General features: G+C 46.5%; 1 protein-coding gene across 4 annotated transcripts in view; it reads left to right on the forward strand.

Annotated features, from left to right (window-relative positions):
- Positions 1 to 17,715, forward strand: part of DLC1 (DLC1 Rho GTPase activating protein) — a 371,866-nt gene that overhangs the window by 318,816 nt on the left and 35,335 nt on the right. The window contains exon 1 of one of the 4 annotated variants that reach the window (XM_079778918.1): positions 6,320 to 6,878. The exons of 2 other annotated variants lie outside the window; for them this stretch is intronic. In XM_079778918.1, coding sequence (XP_079635044.1) covers positions 6,665 to 6,878 — 214 coding nt within the window. In that variant the 5' untranslated portion in view covers positions 6,320 to 6,664. Of the gene's footprint in view, positions 1 to 6,319; positions 6,879 to 17,715 lie in introns of those variants that run through there. One more of the 4 variants, XM_079778920.1, reaches the window with a different exon arrangement.

The following is a 17,715-nucleotide window of genomic DNA, read 5'->3' on the forward strand; positions in this document are numbered from 1 at the left end:
AGCTCAAAAAATAACTCTTAAATCAAGGATAATGTCAGAATAAACAAAGAATCGAAGCATGCCATTAAAATTGGCTAATTCAGTGGGAAAGTAGCCCAGATTCTTTCATGGAGTAAAAAATAATCGCAATTTTGACTTTTCACTTGGCTTGATTTTTGTGTTGTCAGAGGTCACAGGAGAGAGAGCCAGCACTGGTGAAGGTCAGATGGAGGTGGGGGCACAGGGGCACTGACTGCGAGCCAGCACTTTTGGGTTCACTTCTCTGCCATTTGGAGCAGAGAAGCCTTGCGCTAACCAGCTACCCGAGCTGTTAAACGAAATAGGAGATTCTGCGGTAAATATTGCCATTATCTCAGGAAAGCGTGCCCATTGATTTATTAAATCAGTAGAATTGAGAATTCAGTGTGTTCAAACCTTCCACTGGGCTTCCACAGAACTGGATCTGTTCTGACTTTCCAGCTAATAACTTTCTCCCCCAAACCCTCTCTTCATGTTCATTGTTTTGAGTCATTTACTGAATTTTTTTATTGAGGTATAATTGACATATAACATTACATTAGTTTTAGATGTAAAACGTAATGATTCAATATATATATATATATATATATATATATATATATATATATATGAAAATGATCACCACATAAAATCTTGTTAACGTCCATCACCGTACACTGTTGCAATTTTTCTTTTCTCGTGGTAATAACTTTTAAGATCTGCTCTCTTAGCAATTTTCAAATATATAATACAGTATTATTTCATTAATTATAGTCACTCGCCCCCAGGACTTACTTATTCATGTTCATGTTTGTTTCACCAGCACAAGGGTTAAAAAATATTTGTTAAATGATGAAAGTACTAAGCCAGCCCTGACCTGTGTGACTCAGGTACATGCCCAGGACTCAGTCCCCAGTAGGGGGCGTGCAGGAGGCGGCCAATAGATGTTTTTCTCTCACATTGATGTTTCTCTTTCTCCCTCTCCTTCCCTGTCTCTCTAAAACTAATAAAAACAGCCCTAGCTGGTTTGGCTCAGTGGATAGAGCATAGACCTGTGGACTGAAGGGACCCGGGTTCGATTCCAGTCAAGGGTGCATGCTCAACCAATCAGTGATTCTCTCATCATTGATGTTTCTCTCTCTCTCCCTCTCCTTTCCTCTCTGAAGTCAGTAAAAGTACATTTTAAAATAAATAAAAATAAATAAGCACTATGCCAGGCTGGTTCATATTTGGGGCTTAAGTGATTATCCAAAAAGTAGATTTATATTTATGTAGGAACAAGGGGACCCCCCCCCCTTTTTTTTTTAAATATCACTAGTAGACTAAGTAAACCTTCCCATTTTTAAACTTAAATTGTTCAAAAATGTTGTCCAAAAGATCTACTGAAAAAGAGAGCTACTTTGATAGTATTTTAAAGGGGTGAACTTATTTCACTGCCTAAGGCTCTCTTTTTCTCCCCTTTCCCCATCCCACACCCCCAGAATTTGAGTTTTAAATGTGTTTGAAAAGACTAGATACCAGGATAGATGGTGGGGGGAGAACCCCAGACTTGGGTCACTGAAGCTTAAATATAAATAAATGTTTTAAAAACAACCATTATATTTTGAATTTAAGTACTTCTGTTAAATTAATACTGTTTAAAAATTATTTTCAAAACTTTCTTTTATTTGTCCTATTTCCTTTGAACATGACAAATAAAATGATTTTATGCGCTAATTTCACAATGCTGCATTGAACACAAATTATATTACGACACTTTCCAAGCTCAGGAATCTTTTAGTTCCTGTGGGAGAGAAATAATTTTTCCAAAGAGATTGCTTGGCTCATATCACTAGAGCAGAGGTTTAAATTCATTGCCCCACAGCTAAATGAAGCCCAAAGTTGAAATTACTTGGAATGGGTTTAGATTTTTTAAAATTTGTTGCCAGCTGGGCCCTGGCCGGATAGCTCCGTTGTTTAGAGGGTCTCCCCATACACCAAGATTTCGGGTTCCATCCCCCATCAGGACACATACAAAAATGAACCAATGAATGCATAAACAAGTGGAACAACAAATCAATGTTTCTCTCTCCCTCTCTCTCTCTCTCTAAAAATCAATTTTTAAAAACAGATTTGTTGCCAGCATCTGAAAATTGGAAGAGTTGATATAAAAATATAGAAATCTAGGGGCTCTTGAAAAAACTTTAAACCCCAAGCAGTGGGGTTGGTGTTAACATTTGCCAACAGTCCATTGGGCCTGAGTGGCGCTGCCTTCTTGGAGGATCCTGGGCTCCCGGTTCCTCACCTGCCTGGGCCGAGGTTTGCTTTCCTAACCAGCATTACCTGCCTGAGTGCCTGTAGACACGTTTTTGCTGTTTTCTTTCTTTCTTTTTTACACTATAAAATGCAAGGGGCTGTCCTTAGTCACTCAGCCTTCCGTCATGCAGGAGTTGGCCATGTGATGTCTCTAGCCTTGGTAATATGACGTTGAATGTGAAAACATCCAGATAGACAGGGTATGCATATTCTTATGGACAGATTCCATGCAGCTGATGCCCAAACAGAGAAGAGCATAGGACCTCGCATCAAACCTCTTTTCTTTCTTTTTTTCTCATCTGCCATTAAGAACAAATTGACAACAACAGTAGCAGTCGAGCCTTGTGCACTTTTTATTTTTTATTTTATTTTTAATTCCCATGTGTTGAAGGTGTTTCCGAGGACCATAGACTGCTAGGTGGGAAATGGGCTACATTAATCCCTGCCTCTTAAGAGGCCAGGGTTTCAATACCCGAATCTTATTACAGACCAGCTAACAAACCCAGTCTAGTGTCATCTGCCTGTGACAGACAAATGAAACCTCGGATGATGAGTTGAAGGTTAAATGAAGAGGAAGGACTCTGAACTGTCCCAGGGACCCTCTTTCATCGGGTTCAGCACCACTGTTAGTTGACGCTCTTAATGACTTTCCCAGTCCTCCCTTCCCCCACTTCATGAAGGCTCCTCAGATTCAGGACGGTTAAAGCCAAGGTCTTGTTTTGTTTTCATCTTCTCCTAGATACTCATTTAAATAGAAATGGCATGTTTTTGCTTATGTCCCCACTTAGTACTACATAATGGCTAACATTATCAAGAGCCTACTGTGAGCTAAGCACTGGCATACATTATCTGATTCAATCCTCATTAAAAACTCCATGAAATATGAGCTGTTTCAACTTCCTTCTCAAAGATAAACTGAAGTTTCAGAGGCTAAATAATGTGTTCATCACACAGCCAGGAAGTGGCCTGCTCCAAAAGTCCTGCTTTCAACCACTATCCTCCATGTGTAGCAGCCTTCAAAATGTAGCACGTCCATTTCTAACAGGAGTAAGAATTAAAACTATGAAGATTGGGGTCTGGCCCAGGACACAGGCTGTGTCAGGAAACCAAAGAATGGTAGAAGTGAAAGTGAAATGCCAACCACTACATCACCAATTAGTCTTATTAGATGATGAATAATTCCCATAATACAAATCTCCAAAGAGATGTAATGAAATTAGAGAAGATCCAGAGAAGACGACATCAATACACCAGGAAAAAGGAATGTGGCTTAGACAAGAAGGCATGAGTACTTAGTGGGGTGGGTATATTGCGATGGCACAGACTCTTAGAAACCTAGTTAAAGTAGACTACACCTTCTCCCAGCTAATAATAAAAATTAAGAACTTATTCTGAGAACTGATATGCTTTGGAGGAGATGCTTAGAATTTATTTTTAAGGTTTGGATTTCTAATAAGTAAGGGAAATTAGCATATTTGGGAGGTGTATTCCTAATTTCCAAGTTCGAAAGACACACTGCAGCCTACATGATCTTTTCAGAATGTACATTTGATCATAGGAGACCTTCTTCCATTAAAATGGCTTCTCTCTGTTCATCACTGTTAAGGATTTTTTTTAACACAGTCATGCAGGGAATCAAAAGTCCTTGCCCTTTCTTATCCAGCATCCCCTGGAATCACACTCCCCCTTGCTGGCAATTGTGAGCACTTTGACAGCTCCTCCAGCACCCACACTTCAGCTCCCTCTTCTGTTGTCTTGGGACAGGCCCTCACCCCTCTTTTTCATGTGCCGCTTTTTGCCTCCCCACTAGGCTGTAAACTCTGAGTAGGCAGAGGTGGGCCTGCTCTTGCTTACCTTTGTGTCCTTGGGAATGCACATCTGTCTGGGGCAGTGGTCGGCAAACTCATTAGTCAACAGAGCCAAATATCAACAGGACAACGATTGAAATTTCTTTTGAGAGCCACATTTTTTAAACTTAAACTTCTTCTAACGCCATTTCTTCAAAATAGACTCGCCCAGGCCATGGTATTTTGTGGAAGAGCCACACTCAAGGGGCCAAAGAGCCGCATGTGGCTTGCAAGCCGCAGTTTGCCGACCACGGGTCTGGGGGAAAGGAAGCTTAGTATTGCTTCCATACTCTATTTGATTGATTATATGTTAACTTCTTTCCATTTGGCTACACTTAATCTGGTTGAGCTCCTATCAAGGTCATCCTGTTTACAGCTGTGTCTGCAAAATACTGTCCTACATTTGAACTTTTATCAAGAATAGCATTTAGTAAGAACAGCCCAGACTTCGAGACCCTTGTCCTACCCAGCAGTTGTAGGTAGGTGAAAGCCCTGGTCATATTGCTGAATAGAGAAGCCCCATGCCTTCCTGAAATGCCCTCTTCAGAGCCTGATTCCGATTTGGGTAAGTTAGGAAGCCAGTAGTGGAGGTAGCATATTTTTATTGTTTTTGAAAAACATGTGAAAAAGAATTTTGTGTATGTACACTAAGACCTGACTATGAAATCAATACATTTTAAACTGAGACTAAATTCTCCCATTTGCATTTACCCCAATTCAAAAGTAGACTCTGCCCCCAGCTCTCCTAACCTCTCCCCTGCTTTATAGAGTGACATCTAAGACACTACACGTATTTCACTTATTTATTTTGTTTATTGTGCATCTTCCCTACCAGGAAGTAAACTCCAGGAGGGATGGGATGTTTGTCCTTTTTGCTCACTGCTCTATCTTCACAGCCTAGAACAGTGTTGGGCACATATAAATGCTCTCGATATGTTTGTTGAATTAATGGGTTTAGGTTACTAGTAGTTTTCTTTGCCCGGAGGTAATAGGCAGTAAGTATCAATTAGCCCCAAAGTAAAATTTTCATGGAACTGGCTTGGATTTTTTTAAAATTCTTATAGAGATTGTTTTCATTTATGAGCTTTAAAAATATTAGACTTCCTAGTATATCAGGGGCCCTCAAATTACAGTGCCTCGGAATCACCAGAGCACTTGAAGAAATGCAGATTATCACCGTCAAAGATGATCACTGCCCAGCTGGTGTTGCTCAGTGGTTGAGCCTCGATCCATGAACCAGGAGTTCAGGGTTCGATTTCTGGTTAGGACACCTGCCCAGGTTGCCGGCTGGCTCCCAAGTAGGAGGCGTGCAGGAGGCAGCAGATCAATGGTTCTCTCCCATCATTGATGTTTCTATCCCTCTCTCCCTCTTCCTTTCTCTCTCTGGAATCAATAAAAACATTAAAAAAAAATTTTTTTTGTTAAGATTATAGCTCTGCAGTCTGGGGTCCGGTCCTACCAGTTCCAGGAGCTGCATTAGGTTGTAGCCCAAGGGCCCCGATTTGAGAAACACTGGCTGTGACTGACTGCACACCTTAGACTCAACACGTGCGCAGTAAAAGCTCATCCTTCTCTACAGCAGTGTTAATTACTTACATTACGCCGCGGGGCTTTAGCAATGAATAATCAGCGTCCAAAGGACTGCTCCTTTCCCCATTTTACAGACCAGAAACGGCTGCTTTATCCCTACTTCCCCACGCCCCCTCTGTTCCCGTGGATGTATGCGGTCCTAAAAGGGAGAATGACTGAGACTCTTCAAAAGTGTGCAGAACTACCAAGAAAAACGGGAAAAGTGCGCGGGGGTCCAGCGGAGACCTCCCGGATAAGTAGACGCCTCGTGGGTCCAGCCTTTGCCTTTGCCTTTGCCTCAGGCTCCAATAGTTGGAGACCTTTAGGCGTTTCCTGCTGGAGACGTGCACATCCCCCAGGATAACATTCCAGCTCCCGCCGAGGCGGGGCGGGGCGGGGCGGGGCGGGGCGAGGGGCGGGGCCGGAGGACCGCCCGAGGCCGAGGCTGGCGAACCCGGCCGCGGGGAGGGAGCGGGGCGGGGACGGTGGGCGGGGCTGGCTGAGTGGGTGGAGCCTGCCGGCTGCGAAAGGCAGTGGCTGGCTACCTAGGAGGTGGGGCGGGAGCCAGGTTGCCCCGCCCGGCCCCTCCCCTCGGGGTGGGTAGTGCGGGCGGGCGGGCGCGGCGGGGAGGTCGCGCTAGAGGCAGTGCGCTCCAGCCGCCGGTGCGAGTGCGCTTCGCTGCTGCCCCGGCTATGGCCGATCTTCGTAGCCGGCGTAACCGATCCCGGGCTCCTCGCCGGGTTCCCTGAGCGCCCTGCCCTTTGCACCTCTGAAAAGCCCTACGTTCTTTCCGGGGCCGCGGCGGCGAGTGGCACCGAGAGGCGAGCAAGGATGCGCTGAGGACCGCTGGGGCGCTCGTCCGGGGTGCCGCCGTGCGTCGCGGCGCGGGAGCCCAGGTGTCTCGGGCCGATACCTCGATTTCCCCCCGGTGCGCCTGCCGCCCCCCGCCGCACTTGATGTGCAGGAAGAAGCCGGACACCATGATCCTAACACGTAAGCTAGACTTGTGCCTTGCCGTTGGGCCAGCTGCGGGAGCCAGCTGCGGACGGGACCCGCCGCGGAGGAAGTGTCACCCCACCTTGTCAAGTCGGTGCCTGGCGCTCTGTGCTTTTGAAACGCTTTCCGAGGAGGCTTGGGACCGAGTCGCCCGAGTTTCTTGGCGTGGAGGAGGTGGAGTGTGGGGAACACAAGGGGTTTGGGGGGGGCGGGGGGAGGTCTTCATCTCGGGTCAGGTCTCCTGGGGGCTCATTGCCTGGGACTCGCTGGCTGGCGCGTCCCGTGGGCTCGGGAAGGGGTGCGGGCTGGGAGGGGAGCAGACCGCGACTCATGAGGCGAAGCCCACGTTCGCTTCCTGCTGGGGCTCGGGACGAGGGCCGGGCTGGGGGTGCAGAGCCAGGCGTGGGGCGCAGAGCCCGGCGGCCCCCCTCCCCGCTGGAAACTCCGAGGACCGTGCTCGGCGGGACCGCTTTCTAGAGAGAATCTTTCCTTCGGGGACCTCTCGAGGCCCGGTGCTTGCTTTCCTTCGCCATGGGAAGGAAAGTTGATTATTTAGGGACGTTTAGATCGTGGTGGCATTTGGAAATTTAAAAAAAAAAAAGACAACCTGAACGTAAGTTAATGAAAAACTTGTTTTCATTTCAAACCGTTTTGTGGAAATAACTCAGGAAAGAGTCTGATGGCCCTGGAGCGTGTCGGAGCTCCTCGGCGAGCCCCACGGTCGGTTTGCGCGTGAGGGGTGCGTGCGGGACCGGCTGCGGGGCCCCTGACTCCCCGCGCTGGGGCGGTGCAGCGGTTCGGTAAAACGTCCCGCGGAGATGCCCACGCCCTTGGCCCCGGAGGGGGCGCCCGCCCGCCCGCGCAGAGCGGTCCCGGGGCCGGGAAAGGAAGGAAGCACGCCTCCCGGCCCGGCTTTTTTTTTTTTCCCCTCGGAGCCAGGCGACGGCCTTTTGGAGCCCGGCCACCCTCTGTGACCTTGTCCCCACCTCCGACGTCACGGGCCGGACGAACTTTTGATCCTGCCGAAGGAGCTGCACCCTGGGCTGCCGCGAGCCGGCCCTGCTACGTGTCCTCCCCGAGCTCGGCCCCTGTCACGAGGGGAGTTCGAGTGGAGCCCGGGGGCGGGAGGCTGGCCCGTCGCAGCCGTGTCTGGTGCTGATGTTCCACAAAGGCCCACGCTGTGCTGCTTATTGTAGAAGGAAGCCCCCGTGTCGATAGCCAGTCTGCTCCGTGGAGAAGAAAACCGTGTCCCACGCTAGCTGCGCGTGGGTCTTGATACACTTCAGCCTGGTTAGCAAAGGGGCTCCTTCTCAGAATTCCGAGGCTGGCTCAGCCCTGGTAAGGGGGAAGGTATGCAGCCTAGGCACAGCCATCCGCTACAGAGAGATTCACGAGGGTGGCATCTATGACGCATTTGGGTAGGAAAAAATAAAAATCCAGCTCTGGAGACAGAAGACTACTGAGTCTCAAATTACATTTTTCTCCCCCCCCAAACTCTGCTGAAAGGATGAGGGGAAATAATAGCCCAGCAGAACTCTGAGTGTAAATCTATCAGCAGCTCCAAGCGGCTGACTAACCCAGCATCCATCTGGTCCTCTGCAGGATCGTTTGCAGGCCGTAAGTGTGGAATTAGTGGAGGCTACCCAGTGCCATCTTGGCTTGCAGACTACAGCAGATGGTCGGAGGGGTGCCCTGAAAGTCAGCAGCACCCCCCCTCCCCGCCCCCCTAATCGAAGAACTAAAATCCTGGAGATGGAGTGTCAAATAGTTAGCAGATGTACACTCAGAAGTTATTTCAAGACATTTTCGGAGAAAATGTTGGCGATTGCTCGTATTAACTTTTTTATTGTAGCATGCCAGACTTACCGCGTGGCCCGGGCCTGGGTGCATGTTTTTATGATTAGTACTACTGTGCAGAGTTTCAAACGAAGCACAGCAGACCGGCTTTCCCTCCCAGCTGCTTTTCCGAGTTTGCTTTTGTCAAAAACAGATCTTACTCTTACTTCAAGCTGAGCGACACCTTACACCAAAAGGGGCTGACCTGGTCTCCCAGCTCTGCAGAATCAGAATAAGTAGCTCCCAATTTAAATCTCTCCGGAGAGTGGATGGGGAAAGTGGTTTGGGTGACTTCCGTGTGTCTCAACTTCCCAGTTGTAGATCTTATGAGAAACACCACTTAGGTGCGTTAAAGAGTGAAGAGGTTGAATGGACGGGTAGTTAACTGTGTATGGCTCATTGTAGGCCGTGATCCAAGTTTCAATACACTGGTCCAGTCAAAAGATTCTCCTATATTTGTGGAGCAAAGGTGAGAGGCCGGTTGCACTTTAACCTAAAGCCTTTCTTTTTTTTTTTTTTTGTTAATGTTCTAGACTGCATTTCAAATACGGTTTAAGGATGTTTTTACATTTAAAAAGGAGGTTTGGTTGCTTCTGGAAAAGATACCATATTAACAGAAAAACCTGTTATGATTAAACAAGGTATTACTGTGAGTGAGTGAAAATTGTTTCCAAACTCTTATTTGTAGAATCAGTGCGGGGGCTTAGAGGGGATGTGGCCGGCCCAGCCCCAGTGAGATGCCGCCAGTCAGAGGCGAGGCTTGGTGGCATTCCAAGAGGTGGTTTCAAATACGAAAATAAGTACTTGGGTTTCCCTTGGTGTCCCCATGGAGATTTTAAGCCATGATGCAATGTTCAAGTGAGAGTGGTATTTTTATGACTTAGGTGAGTAAATATGCAATTTGAAAATACCCAGGAAAGGGTGGAGGCGAATTGGTCCAGAAGACAGGGGCATGCAGAGTACAGTGGGTAGAGTGCGTGGTACTGTTCTGAAGAGAGCCTTGTGCTGGACAGGATGGCCCAGTATTGTAAACACGAGTTTCTCATGCTTAGTTCTCCTTCCTAGCAACAGGAAGACGGAAATGAGGCCATGCGGGGAGGGGGGGGCGGGAAAAAGACCCTGGCTGGCTCCAGACAATACTTGACCCACCCTAGCATTCACCCTGTGTAGCCAGAAGACTTGCAAAAGTAAAAATAACCTCAGATGTTTCCCTTTCCTCCCTGGCTGTTGCCAGAGCGCTAAAGACTGAATACTTGGTGCCTTAGAACAGTGCTTTTCAACCAGTGTGCCGCCAACAATGTTTAAAACATTCAATACCTGACTATTCAGTCAGGGGCACTGACCTATTTTCCCTTGGATTGTCAAATTTAAAAAATGACAACAGCCAACACAACAATGGCCATCCGGTGTGACTGATTCAAAACGATACCTTTTTTTTTTTTTTGTCAGATCGGCAAAAAATATATATTTTTGGTGTGCCGCAGAATTTTAGTAATTAGTTTTGTGCCAGGAGATGAAAAGGTATAAATTGCTGCTTTAGAACATTCTAGCAAAACCTGGCCCCAGGCCGAAACCGGTTTGGCTCAGTGGATAGAGCGTCGGTCTGCGGACTGAAGGGTCCCAGGTTCGATTCTGGTCAAGGGCATGTACCCTGGTTGCAGGCACATCCCTGGTGGGGGGTGTGCAGGAGGCAGCTGGTCGATGTTTCTCTCTCATCGATGTTTCTAACTCTCTATCCCTCTCCCTTCCTCTCTGTAAAAAATCAATAAAATATATTTAAAAAAAAAAAAAACTGGCCCCAGGGTGTAGCTAGCAGCAAGGCGCACAGAATGCCAAGCCTGTGCTTGAAATTATAAAGCAGACCTGGGGAGAAAGGAGATTTTCCTTTTTCATGTTTGCATAATCCAATAACTAGAATTACATGAATTGAGATCCGGTGGAGGAGAGAAAGTTTAATTTCCGAATTTAGAGGTGGAGGTGAACTAATGCCCAACCGTCAAGTGCGGATAACCCAGCACTCTGTCCCAGAAAGCACAGTCCGTGGTCCTCTTTCAACGGCTGTGCAATTAGGAGGAACATGCTTCTCCGCAGCGACTCACAACTGTCCTTATAGCCGACCCTGTGGCCATTGCCTATGGAGGAACCTAAAGACGTGAGTGAGGGTGGTTCCTCTTTTAAGAAGATGGGGCTGTGGGGTTAAAGGATGTTTTCTAGGAATGGGTTGCTGGTGTGAATGCAATCAGTGGTGTTTTCTTTCGCCCTCAAATTAGTCAGAAATCTAATTAATGTAAAAGGGGTAAGATTCCCAGCTGAGAAGGGCTGTCTACGCTTTTCCTTGGGGGGGACCCATGTTATTGTTAAGGATTATCGCGATCAAGGATAAGGACCCGGGAGTAGTCCTGCTGGGGTTCTTTAATTAGGTCGACGCTGCCTTTACATTTTTCTCACTAGCTACTCCCTCCTTGCCACTGACATTGGTAGCCTTGCACACGTGGCCTATATACTGTGAGAGTCGCTCACCAGTTAGCCTTTTCTATTATGGAACCTCCTTTTTTAAGTTTTATAAAAAATGGGCAGGCTTTTGACAAGATAGTATTACTATTGCAGAAGTCAAATTTATCACGTTTGCATGCATGGTCACGTTGATGTTTTGCTGCAGCACCCCAGAGTAGGTACAGGGGGTCTCCATTTCACAGGCGGGAGGACTCTGAGGCTTGAGGAGTAAACACCTTGTCCAGGTCGCTCTCTACATGGCACACCTCGGTGTCCAAGCAGCTGTGTGTGGCCGTCGGTTCCCAGCTGAGGGAGATGCCTTTGTCAGGAGTGGATTCTGTTTCGGAAACACCATTTGTCCTTCGGCATCGTGCGCCTTGCAGTAGCCGCCGTTTCCGGGGCGGCTTGAGCTCCTAGGTGGGGAGCTACAGTGTTAGGGCTCAGGATAGAAAAGCAGTCGGTTTTGCACCCCTTCTCTGGAGGCGCAGTGGATGGAGAGTGAGCCTCCATCGCTGACGTGTAGACCAGGTGTCTGGGTACCGTATTCTAGCCTGTACTGACTGGGTACTGCTGTCTTCAGTGACAGTCTTTTTAAATAACATGTCTAGCCCTAACCGGTTTGGCTCAGTGGATAGAGCGTCGGCCTGCGGACTGAAGGGGTGCAAAAGTAAAAATTTTGGAGAGTGCCCCTTAGGAGTTCATGGTTTCCGGTCAAGGGCATGCACCTTGGTTGCAGGCACATCCCCAGTAGGGGGTGTGCAGGAGGCAGCTGATCGATGTTCCTCTCTCATTGATGTTTCTAGCTCTCTATCCCTCTCCCTTCCTCTCTGTAAAAAATCAATAAAACATATTTTTTTAAAAAAATAATAATATGTCTAAGGGGGAATGATCTCGCAGATGAAACTGCAAACATTTGAACGGCATCATGAGAATGCCTGCCTATTAGGAACTAATGTTCTTGGGCACCCCAAGGTAAAATGTGAAAACTTAACTGAAGTCAAGCCAAAACACAGAGAAATCAGTTTCTGGTTTTTATTCGGCTAATAGACTGTGTTTCACTGTGGAAAGTCCTATAATCTCCTTTTCCCTTCACACATGCCTCTGCTTGGTGGCCTTTTCAGGTCTTATCTCACACACACACATGCACACACACACAGGCACATGCACACGCACACCCCAAGGAGAAAAATCAAAAGCTCACTGAAGGCTGAGGTGGGTGAACCGGTCCTCAGATGCCTTTGACACCTCCCATCCACGTTTTGTTCCCTTCCCCGCCCCGCCTCCCAGTGTCCTGCGGAGAGGACTGGAGGCTGCTTCCTGACTTGTCACAGAGGCGCCTTCCTTCTTGCAGGAGTCCCCAGAGGATGTCTGAGGGACAAACGTTTTCCACACCCTGAGGTTGTAGCATTTCTCAGGCGGCTGCACTCAGGAAGCCGGGGAGAGAGGAAGGGGCCTTGGAGATGAGAAGGCCTGGGCCCCTGCGCCGGCCGCACCACGGCCACTCGTGCCTTTTGTCACAGCCAGGGGGTAAAGTGGATAGAAGGTGCTGAAATTCTGAAATCACGGAAATTCTGAAATCCTCGCCACCTCCAGCGTCTGGGGAAACCGTGAACTCCTAAGGGGCACTCTCCACGCACCTTTCTTTTCCAAACTGTCTGGTGTGAAAAAGGGATCTTCCCTAGTCCTAGTCCTTGTGTTTGTGAAAGTCATTGCGTGGGAAATTCCAGAACTTTGCAGAGCAGCCTGGAAAAACATTGCCTCTTCCCTGCTGAGAAGTGGGGAAGTTCAGTGACTAGGCCAAGGTCACCTGCGAATTGAATGGCACTTCATCCCCCTTCCTGTCGGATGTGTCAACAAAGCGGGGATAGCAACAACATGAGGCTCTTATTGTGTTTGGAGGGGAAATGTTTCAGTTATCAAACCAGAAGGGTGCCTAAACTCGATAGGAGTGCCTGAACCAGATTTTCACCATTAGATGCTATGTGTTGGGGGGTAATAAGTAATTTTGATGAAAATAATTCTTAAAAGACAGTATTACCTTTGAAAATACCTTTTGGCACAAAACAGTCCAACTGAACAGCATTACCTGTTGGAGGTTAGACATAGGAATGGCTAGAGATGGCTTACATTGACCACGATCTGCCCTGCGTTTGTTTTCACTGCTGTCCGATAAGGCAACTTGATTTTTTAATTTGATTCTTGATTTTCTTTTTTTCTCTTTGTCAGAATCATCTGAAATAGGGATGGACAGTTTCTTTAAAATTCCTCACTCTATTCCCTTTATTTCTAATCTACGGGTTTTTTGTAGCAGTACAATTTGCACAGTATTTTCTATTCCCTGTGCTATACCACCCTAGAATTTAGGGCAAAAACCAAAGATTGGGGGTAGGTGGGTGGGACCTTAGTAGAGTTAGCTTGTTAACATGTTAAAAGGAAGAATCGATGTGCTTGCCAGCTTTTAATGATGGAGATGGTAGGGTTACTTTAGATTTGTAACAAGGTATTTTGCCTTAAGCAATAAAGGAAATGGACTATAGAATCTTAACACAGATGCATCACTTTACACAAAAAAAAGAAGCTTGAAAAATAAGGGCCCTTAAAAGAATTATTTAGATTGTTTCTAAAGATTGCCTTCTTAATCTGTGCAGTTATCATCTTTAAAGGGCTTAGTATTTTAAGAGCTACTTCAAACTATTTTTCTTAATGCATGGTTTGAAACGCATAAGTATTTGCTATAGAATACTAAAAATGTGTGTATGTACTCGCATGTGTAAACGAATCATTTCCATCTGCCCCAGATTGAAATGAAATCGAAAGAGGTGATGATGCAGGATTCATTTCCTTAATAGTTTATTTTCGTTTCAGTTGGACTTCTTTGTGCTGGGTAGTAAGTGCCAACTTTGATTCGTGGGGAGATATTTTCTGTTCCTGGAAGTCATTGGATCAGCTCAGGTCTGGAGTGGCTGATAAAACCATGTCTTACATGGGCCCGAATTAGTGCTGAGCTGTTCACCTTGCAAGGGAAGAGCATGTATGTTTTTATGTGAGCTACTTGCCTTTCTTTGGTTTGTGTTAAAAACAGTATTTTGGCCCTGGCTGGTTTGGCTCAGTGGATAGAGCATCAGCCTGCGGACTGAAGGGTCCTGGGTTCGAATCCAGTCTAAGGGCACATATCCGGGTTGCAGGCTCGATACCTGGTAGGGGGCATGCGGGAGGCAGGTGATCAATGATTCTCTCTCATCATTGAATGTTTCTATCTCTCTCTCTCCCTCTCCCTTCCTCTCTGAAATCAATAAAAATATATTAAAACAACAACAACAACAAAAAAACAAACAAAAAAAAACAGTATTTTGCAGACACTCGAACTAAATGATCCCCAAAAGGGATTTCACATGATTTAATTTTGCATTTGCTGACTGTCACGCCATGTGCTTGCTCCCAGGTACAGGCTTGCAGGGCGCGCCTCCCAAGATCCCCTTCTTTCAGGGCGAAGCTATTTATTAAGTTGTCATCACATCAGTGGCGAAAATGGGTCCTTTCCCCCCTTTAGATTATTTCTAGGAATATTTTTTACTAGAAAGCAACATATTTACTTCCAAACTTCAAGCAGGAAAAGAAAGAAAAAAAAAAAACTTAAAAAGAAAACTCCCCCAAACTTCCAGTTCTTACTCTAAGAACCGGTTCATGCTTTAAAAGTGAATTTACAAAATCGGGGCTGGAAGCAGTACTATGGTCCTGATTTTTGAGAGGAAGAATAAGGTATTTGTGAAATTGGTAGTAAATCTGGGCACTGACAGTAGGAATGAAACCTATTCTTGGTTGTCCGTGAGAAAGGGGGACTGAGCTTAAAGGAAACCTCAGACTGAAACCCGGGGGATTTGCAAAGCCTCTGGCAGCCCCAGGTTTACAGATGAGGAAACAGGTCCAGAGAGATTATTTTCTTAAAGCTGCTTAGCTGAACAATGGATTCTTTCCTGGGCCAGTTTTCCTGACCTGTTAGGGTATACTTTTCCCCCTTTCTACGATGGATTATTAGAAAGAGTTTGGGAGGCTCAGCTGCAAAGCTATTTTCCATCTGAGGAAATGGAGCTGGTTGCTCATTGGTTGACCAGGCGATGAGATGCTTACATCAGCTTCCCACTTCATGCCCCCTCTTCCTTTGCTGTGTTACGGGTAAATCCAACTATTTACCGCTCCTTCCCAAACACGTGTGCTTCCCCATCTCTCCACCTGGCTCATTCTGTCTCTGCTCCCAACCTCTTCTCCCACCATCCAATCTTAACCCCCCCTCCCCCTCCCACCTCTGAATTCATAGAGGTCTCTCCTATGTCACATCACATTCTCCTCTGTACTGTACACAAGTCCTTATTCCCTCCCTCCCTTCCTCCCTCCCTTCCTTCCTTCCTTCCTTCCTTCCTTCCTTCCTTCCTTCCTTCCTTCCTTCCTTCCTTCCTTCCTTCCAGTCTGTCTTTCTTTTCCTCTCTTCCTTCATTCCTTCCTTCCAATCTATCTTTGTTTTTCTTCCCTTTTTTTTCTTTCTCTGAAAATAATGTATTTCAAATTGGTTGCTTTGGTGGGTAACAAATAACATGTTCAAAATAAAATAGAAAAACGTAAGGCTGCATCACTTACCGTGTTACTTGGTGAAACTTATTTCAATTGGACATATGCGTGTACATACGCAGTGTGCTTTTCTACGTGAAGGCATGCATATATTGATACACATTACCTGCATACATGCATGTCCAAGGTTACACTGTAAAATGTATTTCTTATTGTGCATCCTGGTCAGAAAAATTAAGACCATTTTACTGGAACAAAAATCGTATTGTAGCATATTGATTGTGTCATGTTTACTTATTGAGCAACTGCTATATACCCCACACTGTTGTAGGTGCATGGGATATATATCAGAGCTTACGGGGGGCGGGGGGGGGGGGTGAGAAGAGGCCAGTAAAGATGGATCGCTTAGCCTGAGGGAGATGGGGTGACAGATGAGTGTAGTAAGGACCCCCAGACGAGGGCACATGGCCATTAGGACTTTGGCTTGGTGACTCTTTGGTGCCGCCTGTATAGTCACTTGGGACCTAACAAACACGCGGGCCTGTTAATAGCCCTCAGGAAACCAATTCGTCCTCAGTAGAGGATTCAGGCAGCCACCACTCCACGGGGAATTACCTTTCCAGTTGGCTTCCTGCTTTGGGGCAGGAACCTGTGTCTCGGATTGTCCCTGAGCCGAGCTGGCAGCATACTTAGCAGATGTTCAGTAACTGAATATTGAGTGAAGGGGGGATGGAGATTGGCCCCACTTCCATGCATGGCCGGACTAGAACATATCGAACAGTGGCTTTGAGTCAGCTGCTCTCAGGCCAGATGGCCTTAGACACGGAGTTCGTAGCAACAGGTCTTTCAGAAGCTTCCTGGCTGGTTTCTTTCAGAATCCGCACAGCAGGGCTTTAGAATTCTTTTAGGCATGTGAGGGTAGGAATGCTTCTAGTTGCCAGTCCAAATCTTTGCTGGGATTAGGTAACATTAGCGCTTAATAGATATGAATATATAAATGCTGCTATCTGACTTGGCCCACCTGAATCCATTTTACATAGGTAACTCCTGATAAGCAGTCTTCGGCATTTGTGTGTGTGTGACATTTATTTTTATTAATTGTAAAGAGAAAAGGCTTCAAGTCATAGTTCTTAGTCTGAATTAGTCCTCTAATTCCTTAGGCTTTTGTTTAAGGGAGAAATTCGGGCAGCATTTATTTGCCTTGAGCCCTGGTTGTGGGGTAGGTAGCATGTTGTTAAAGGAGTCAGGGAACCTGAGAGTGCCCACGGTGAAGACCACAAACAGAATTTACTTTATTTTTTGTTAATCCTCACCCAAGGGTATTTTTCCATTGGTTTTTAGAAAAAGTGCAAGGGAGGGGGATAGACAGAGAGAGAGAAACATTGATGTGAGAGAGACACATCAGTTGGTTGCCTTCCGCACGCGCCCTGACCAGGGCCAGGGATACAGCCTACAACCAAGTTACTTTCCCTTGATGGGAATCGAACCCGGGACCCTTCCGTCCGTGCTGTGGCCACTGAGCCAAACCAGCTAGGGCAGTAGTCACTTCCTGCTTCCACTCAGTCACTGTTGCTCAACCTGCGAAGAGCAGCGGGTTTAACAGAATGATGACGGGGTTGGGGAATTTCTGTCTCACTTACAGAAATTGAGGGGGAAGGGGAAGACAGGGTCATCCCACCATGCCAGGAAATGTGCAAATATGGCCTGATGGTTCCCAGTCATACACAAAAGGGCCTCATTCATCTCCCACAACTGACCACTAAAGCTGTTTCCAATCAAAATTTCCTGTTTCCTCCTTACCACATTTGTCTGTTGTTTGCTTAGAGAAAACCCAGGTACAAAAGTGACATTGTATTCCCATTGTGTTTTTCGTTTCTGACGTGCATTTGCGCCTGGTGGGGAATGTTTTTAAAAAACCATCATTATAGTTTTCACACCACCACTCACATCCATTGCCCAGTAGAGATCTCCAAAAGCCAGGCCTGGGGCAGTTCCTGCGACGGAAGGGATGAAGCATGTACCTGGTTTTCTTTAATATTTTGAGTGTTTATTGTTATAGATATATATTTTTAAGGATAGAACCTATCCTGTTCATTTCTGTGTGTCTTAGTTCTCTATC

The sequence above is a fragment of the Cnephaeus nilssonii genome, assembly GCF_951640355.1.
Source record: "Cnephaeus nilssonii genome assembly, chromosome: 8".
Classification (NCBI taxonomy): Eukaryota; Metazoa; Chordata; class Mammalia; order Chiroptera; family Vespertilionidae; genus Cnephaeus; species Cnephaeus nilssonii.